The 8429-nt window shown below is 35.4% G+C and overlaps 1 protein-coding gene across 1 annotated transcript in view; it reads right to left on the reverse strand.

Moving 5' to 3' along the window:
• SLC44A5 (solute carrier family 44 member 5) overlaps positions 1 to 8429 on the reverse strand; it is a 123079-nt gene that overhangs the window by 13101 nt on the left and 101549 nt on the right. The window contains exon 16 of the mRNA XM_015595072.1: positions 7608 to 7702. Within this exon, the coding sequence (XP_015450558.1) occupies positions 7608 to 7702 (95 nt within the window). The remainder of the gene's footprint in view (positions 1 to 7607; positions 7703 to 8429) is intronic.

An 8429-nucleotide genomic window follows, 5' to 3' on the forward strand; every position in this document is an offset into this window, starting at 1 on the left:
TTTTTCAAAAGTACCATCCTGAATTCTCTGTCATTTAAGTCGCATATTTCTATGTCTGAAAGCTTATTTTCTGAAGATTTTTCTTTCTTTCTGAGATGCCTTGTCACCTTGGTTTTTCTTGGTGTTTAATGGGCTATTTCTCTGCCTGAGCATTAACGGAAGTGTGTTCTGATTTTTTTTTCTAGAATGAAGATTTATTATATAATGCTCTCTAGCCTGTTGCAAAGAAGGTGTTTTTCTTTTGGTTTCCAGTAGGTGGCGTTTAAGCCTCTTAGATTTCTGCTTCATATAGAATCTTAATAACATCTTTTTTTTCTTAAAGATGTTTAATCGCGCTCACTACTCTCAGTCTCAGTTCCTGTCAGTGTTAGTGACAGTTTCAGTAGCATTTGCTTAGATTCTCCTAGTGCTCTGCAGTAATCAGTCTTTGAAGGTATAGGGGGAGTGGCTCTATGGGTTGGGGGATGGGTGCTGTGGTTCAGCCTCGATTTTGCAACCGCGGCTAGTAAAAATCAACTGTAGATCTCAGCCATCCCCGCTTTTCTGCCATCCCTGTTTCTCTGCCTTCTGCCCTGATGCCTGGGCACTGCCACGGGCCATGTGGAACTCACAGCACTCCCACACAGAGCTGCTCAGGGAAGTCGCCGCACCTTCTCTCCTCCCCCTCTTCCTATAGGGAGCTCCGGCTCCGAGAGTTAGCTTCTTTATTTCTCCCAGTCCACCACCTGACACCCGGGGTTCTGACCTGTGGTAGCTCTTATGTGCAGATCCCATGCTCAGATGTGTTAGTGTGCAATTTGGGTGTTTTTTGTTGAGTTTTAGCTATTCAGCTTATTGTTGTTTCAAGGGGAGAGATCTGGGGACATCTCTCAGTCTGCCATGTTTAATCCACTCTCCAAAAAAGCAGTCTTAACAGGCACTTATGCTAGCACTCACTGTGGCAAATCCCCCAGGGCTTACCACATAGGGAGCAGGCAAAAACACCCATCTTCCAATCTTTTCATGGAAGGGGTCTGACTATGTACTTTACAACCTGTTGCCCAGAGGTCCAGTTTCTAATTTTTACGCATCTAGAGGCTAACTGTGATCCTCCATGAAGCCTGGGGTAGCCGGCGGGCATTTTCACCACCTTCTGCCTCTAGATCACTGCAGTTATAACTCTAAGTCACCAATATCTCTTTAGAAGGAGCTTGTACACATGCCTTGTGCCCCAGCTTTTGTGGCTGCTGCCCGAGAGATGGTCCCCACTTCTCCTGGCCCTGATAGCCAACAGGTCTTGCATTCTTGAGTCCTCTGGACTATAGCAAACAAAGAAGCAGTTTTTAAATGGTGCAGGAGCACCCTCCCTCCTCCCGCCACTGTGGCTATACACCCTGGCTCAGTGCAGAGGGAGTAGGCAAAAACGCCCACCTCCCAGTTTCTCTCTAAAAAGAGGCTAGACTACATACTCTCCCAGTGTTATCTGAGTGTCTGGCTTCTAATCAGCTTGCATCTAGGTTCTGCTTGTGTTCCTATCCTTTGGAACACTAACAGGTCTTGACACACATTCAATTATTGGGAGCCACCAAGAATAACTATGGTGGTTAGGGCAATTACAAAGTTTTGAGAGAACCATAAGTTTGGGATGGGCTGATCAATGAAGTTCATCTCCTACATAAGACCAGTCTGACATATTGGAGAAGTGACTGTTTTATCTCATGCACATAAACCAACACAGGAAAATGAAGAAACAACAGAATACATTTCAAACAAACAGACAAAAACAAGATAAGTCTCTAGAAGCTGATCCTAATGAAACAGAAATAAACTATTTGCTGAATAGAGAGGTAAAAATAATGGTCATGAAAATGCTTACCAAAGTCAGGGGAGCAATGCATGAACAAAGTGAGAATTTCGACAAAGAGAAAATACAGAAAAGTATCAAACAAAATTCATAAAGCTAAAAAGTGCAACAACACTGAAAAATTCAACAGAGCAGTTCAACAATCAGACTAGATCAAGCAGAAAAAAGATCAACAAACTCAAAGATAAGGCAGTGGAATTCATCTAATCAGAGGAACAAAAAGGAAAAAAGAAAAGAGTGAAAAGGGCCTTATGGGATACCATCAAGCCAATCAATATACATTTACTAGAGGTCCCAGAAGGAGACGAGAGAAAGAGGCAGAAAGTTTATTCAAATAAATAATGGCTGAAAACTTGCCCAGCCTGGGGAAAAAAACAGACAACCAGATTCAGAAAGCCCAAAGAATACAGGAAATGATGAATGTAAAGAAAATCACACTAAGACACATAAAATTAAATCTTCAAAAGGTAAAAGGCAGTTAAAGACAGTGAAAAAAGGTAACTTGTTACTTACAAGGAAAACCCCATAAGAATATCAGCAGATTTTTCAGCAGAAACTTTGCAGGCCAGAATGAAGTGGAATATATATTTAAAGTGCTGAAAGAAAAAAAAAAAAAAAAACCTGCCGACCAAGAAACTCTACCTGGCAAGGTTGTCCTTTAGAATTGAAAGAGAGAGTTTTCCAGGCAAACAAAAGCTGAAAGAGTTCATCACCACCAGACCAGCCTTATAAGAAATGTTAAAGGAATTTCTTTAAGATAAACAAAGGGATGCTAATTAGTAACATGAACATATATAAAAGTATAAAACTTAGCAGTAAAGGAAAATATAGTTAAATTCAGAATACTCTAAAATTGTAATAGTGGTGGGTAAGTTACTTACATTACAACTCTAGTATAAAGGTTGAAGGACAAAGTATTAAAAATAACTGTAATAACTTGTTGATACACAATACAAAAAGATGTAAATTGTGACATCAAAAACATTGTAGCATATAATGTCAAGGGGAGCATAAAAACGCAGAGCTTTTATGTGTGCTTGAAGTAAAGTTGTTATCAGCTTAAAACAGACTGTTATGATTATAAGATGTTTTATGTAAGCCTCATGATAACCACAAATCTAAAAACCTATAGTAGCTACAAAAAGATAAAGAAAAAGGAATCACAACATATCACTACAGAAAATCATCAAATTACCGAGGAAGAGAGGAAGAGAGAAACACAAGTCTACATAACAGCTAAGAAACAATGAACAAATGGCAATAGTAAATCCATAGCTATTGATAACTACACTTAAATATAAATAGACTAAATTCTCCAATTAAAAGACATAGGGTGGCTGAATGATTAAAAAAGAAGACTCAACTATCTGCTATCTACAAGAGTCTCACTTCACCTTTAAAGACACACTTAGACTGAAGGATTGGAAAAAGATTTTCCATAAAAACGAAAACCACAAAAAGCAGGTGTATCTATACTTATATCAGAAAAATTGAATTTCAGCCAAAAAAAACTATAACAAAACACAAAGATCATTATACTATGATAAGTGGGTCTATTCATCAAGGGAATATAAAATTTAAGTATTTATGCACCCAACATTGGAACACTTAAATATATAAAACAAATATAAACTGTTTACAAATGGGAGAAATAAACAGCAATATAATAACAGTAGGGAATTTCAATACTCCACTTTCAATAATGGGTAGATTATCCAGACAGAAAAAAAAAAAAAGAAGCACTGGACTTAAACTACATCTTAAACTGGAAGGACTTAACACTTTACAGACATTTACAGTACATTCCATCCTACCACAGCAGAATACACATTCTTCTCAAGCACACATAGAACATTCTCCAGAATAGATCATATTAGGCCACAAACAAGTTTTAATAAATTCTGACCACAGTGGTATGAAATAAGAAAACTGGAAAATTCACCGATATATAGAGATTAAATAACATGCTACTGAACAATCAATGGGTCAAAGAAGAAATCAAAAGGGAAATCAAAGAGTATCTTGAGACAAATGAAAATGGAAACATAACACATCAAAAATATGAAATGTAACAAAGTAGTTCTAAGAGGGAAGTTCATAGCAACAAACACCTACTTTAAGAAAAGAGAAAGATCTCAAACAATCTAACTTTACATCTCTAGAAACTAGAAAAAGAATAACAACCTAAGCACAACGTTAGTAAAAGGGAGGAAATAGTAAAGGTAAGAGAGTAAATAAGTGAATTAGAGAATAAAAAATAATAGGAAAGATCAGTAAAACTGATAGCTGTTTTTTTTTAAAAGATAAAATTGACAAAACTAGATTAAGAAAAGAAGAGAAATAAATTCAGATAAGAAAGAGGAGATATTACAACTAATACCACAAAAATACAAAGAATCATGAGACTAGTACAAATAATTATATTTAACAAATTAGATAACCTGGAAGACATAAATAAATTCCTAGAAATATGCAACCTACTGAGATTGAATCATAATAAAATGGAAAACAGACCAATTACTAGTTAGAATTTTGAATCAGTAATCAAAAACCTTCATAGAAAGGATTAGATGGCTTCACTCATGAATTACACCAAACATTTAAAGAAAAATTAATACCAACACTTATCAAACTCTTCCAAAAAATAGAAGTAAAGGAAACATTTCCAAACTCGTTTTATGAGGCCAGCATTACACTGATACCAAAACTAGACAAAGACACAACAAGAAAAGAAAATTACAGGCCAATATGAACATAGATGCAAAAATCATCAACAAAATAGCAAATTGAATTCAATAGTACATTAAAAGGATCAGACACCAAAATCAAGTGGGCATTATCCCAGGGATGTAAGGATGATTCAGCATACACAAATCAATAAATGTGATGCACCACATTAACGAAATGAAGGATAAAAATCATATGATCATTTTAATAGATGTGGAAAAATCACTTGACAAAACTCAGCCTCTCAACAAACTGATATAGTAGGCCTCAACATAATCAAGCTCATACATATATCACAGCTAACATCATACTCAATGGTGAAAAGCTAAAGCTTTTTGTCTGAGATCAGGAACAAGACAAAGATACCAACTCCACTTGTATGCAACATAGTATGGAAAGACCTAGTCAGAGCAATTCGGCAAGTATAAAAAAAGAGAAAGTCATTTAAATCAGAAATGAAGTAAACTTGTCTCTGCAGACCATGTGTTATTATATATAGAAAATGCTACTGTCTACACACACACACACACACACACACACACACACACATACACACACACACAACTATTAGGACATAAACAAATTCAGTAAAGTTTCAGAACACAAAATAAATATACAAAAATCAGGTACATTTCTATACAACAACAACTAACTATTGAAAAAAATTAAGAAATCCCTTTTACAATTCCATCAAAAACAAAAAAAAAATCTAGAATAAATTTAACCAAGGAGGTGAAAGACCTATGCATTGAAAACTGTAAGCCATTAATGAATGAAATTAAAGAAGACACAAGTAAATGAAAAATATTCTATGTTCATGGATTGGAAGAATTAACGTTGTTAAAATGTTTAAAGTACCCAAAGCGATCCACAAATTCAATGCAATCCCTACCAAAATTCCAATAGCATTTTTCACAGAAATAGGAAAAAAATCTTAAAATTTGTATGAAACCACAAAAGATACTAAATAGCCAAAGCAATCAAGAAAGAACAAAACTAAAGGCATTACATTTACTGATCCAAATTATATTCTAAAGCTACAGTAATCAAAACAGTGTGGTAGTAGTTTAAAAATTGACCCATAGATGAATGAATCAGAGTAGAGAGAGCAGAAATAAACCCATGCATATATAGTCAATTAATTTTTGACAAAAGAGCCAAGAATATACAATGGGAAAAGGATAGTTTCTTCAATAAATGGTGCTAGGAAACATGGATATCCACATGTAAAAGAATAAAATCGGACCCTTATCTTACATCATACACAACAATCAACTCAAAATGGATTAAAGACTAGAACGTAAGACCTGAAACCACAAAACTCCTGGAAGAAAACATAGAGGTAAGCTCCTTGACATTGGTCTTGGCAATGCTTTTTTGGATGTGACACCAACAGCAAAGTCAAAAATAAAAGGCAAAAATAAACAAGCGAGACTACATCAACGGAATATTATTCAGCCTTAAAAAGAAAGAAATCTTGCTTTTGCAACAATGGAGATGGACCCCAGAAGGCATTATGCTAAGTGAAATAAGCCAGACAGAGAAAGACAAATATACATGGTATCACTTATATGTGGAATAAAGAAAAGCTGAACTCATATAAACAAAGTAGAATGGTGGTTGCTGCAGGCTGGGGAGGGTGTGGAGGAAATAGGGAGAGGGTGGTGAAAAGGTACAAACTTTTAGTTGTAAGATGATTAAGGTTCTAGGATCTAATGCATAACATAGTGAATATAGTTAATAATTTTGTATTATATAACTGAAATTTACTATGAGAATACAACTTGTGTTTTCACAAAAAAAAAAAGAAAAAGTAAATTAGTGAGGTGACGTGTTTATTACCTTGAATGTGAGATTTCTTTCACAATGTTTATGTATATCAAATCATCATGTTGTATACTTTTATAATAATTTTATTTGTCAATTATATTTCAATAAAGCTGAAAAAGTTTAATATAATTAAAAAATCCTTTGTCCATGCTGAATTGAGTTGTTTCTTGTTGAGTTGTAGAAGTTCTTCATATGTTCTAAAATTTGGTCACTTATCTGGTACATGATTTGAAAATATTTTCTCCCATTCTGTGGGTTGCCTTTCCACTCTCTTGACAGTGTCTTTTGATGCACGTTTTATATTTTGAGGAAGTCTAATGTATCTATTTTTTTCTTTTGTCATGTCTAAGAAATCATTAAATCTAACGTCAGAAATATTTCTTCCTATGTTTTCTTCTAAGAGTTTTATACTTTTAGTTTTTATGCTTAAGTCTTTGATCCATTTTGAAATGATTTTTGAATATGATGTATGCTAAGGGTCCAACGTCATTCTTTTGCATATAGATACCCAGTTTTCTTAGCAACATTGGTTGAAAAAACTGTCCTTTCTCCATTGAATGGATTTATACATGAGGGTTTATTTTGGGGCTTTCTATTCTATTCCAGGTCTATATGTCTGTCCTTATCCCAGTGCCATACTGTTTTGATGACTGTAGCTTTGTATTAAGTTTTGAAATCAGAAACTGTAGATGTTCCAATTTTGCTGTTCTGTTTCAAGACCATTTGGCAATTAATAACATTTTAAAGTGCATTCTGACCAGTGTTTATGTTTCGTAAACTATATGTTTCATGTATGAGAATTTATGCCAATGTCACATTTATATTTTAAGCCCGACCTGTCCTGAGCTCTAGACTTGGAACTGCCTGACAACTTCACCACAATTCTCAAATGTTAACATATCAAAAACACAATTTTTAAATCTCTGTTTTGAAATTTACTTCTCTTGGTTTCTACATTGTAGTAAACAGCATCACATACTTTTTCTCTTTTCTTCGCCACTATACCTCTTCCCCCCCTCCTCCCACATCCAATTCTTTAGCAAGTTCTGTTGGCTTTTCCTTTCAAATATATCTCCAATCTGACCACCTCTACCTCAATCCCTATTATCCTAGTTACGGTCATCTTGTTTCCTCCAACCACCTGCCCTAAACAATTCTCTTCACAGAAGTTAGGAAGTCTGAGAAAAGATGAATTCTAGAATCTTACCTTTAAAACGTTTGTCCAAGTATTCTAGTATTATTCTAATCATTTGAATTAATGCAAGAATTAAAGATCCAAATGCTAGGGATCCTGTGTGATATCTGTGTAAAGATAAAATGAGAATAACAGTTGAAATATCTTTACTGTTAACTAAAAGGATGTTCGCAGTGGGCGGCAGGGCCCAGTCATCAGGGCAAAAGACAGAGAAGCAGGACAGGACTACAGAGAAACAACAGTTGATTTTTACTGGCCCCGGCTGCAAAACAAAGGCTGAGCAGCAGCCCCAAACTCCCAACCCAGAGGGCCCCTCTCACATACTCTCCGAGACCGGGGAATCTGAGCAAACTCTGCCGAGACTGAAACTGAGGGTAGCGAGTGTGATATCTACAAGACAATTTTTTTAAAAGATATTTTTAAGGCTTTGTATGAAGCAGGGATCCAAAAGGCTTAGATGCCACCTAGTGGAAACCAAAAGAAAAACACCTTCTTTGCAACAGGCTAGAGTTTATACCATAAACTTTCTTTCTGGAAAAACAGCAGAATACACTTCCATTAATGTCGAGGTGGAGAAATAGCCCATTAACAGCATGAACAACCAAGGTGATAAGGCATCTCAGATGAAAGAGAAAAATCTCCAGAATATAAGCTTTCAGACATAGAAATATGCGACTTAAATGACAGAGACTTCGGGATGGTACTTTTGAAAAAACTCAGTGAGTTCAGTTCAGAAAAATAGCAACAATTTCAGGAACTGTAAAAAACAACTAGATGAGCAGAGCAAGGAGATTGAAACCCTCAAAAAGAACAGAATAGATCTTCTGGTCTGGA

The sequence above is a fragment of the Pteropus alecto genome, unplaced genomic scaffold (genome assembly GCF_000325575.1).
Source record: "Pteropus alecto unplaced genomic scaffold, ASM32557v1 scaffold25, whole genome shotgun sequence".
In the NCBI taxonomy this organism is placed as follows: domain Eukaryota; kingdom Metazoa; phylum Chordata; class Mammalia; order Chiroptera; family Pteropodidae; genus Pteropus; species Pteropus alecto.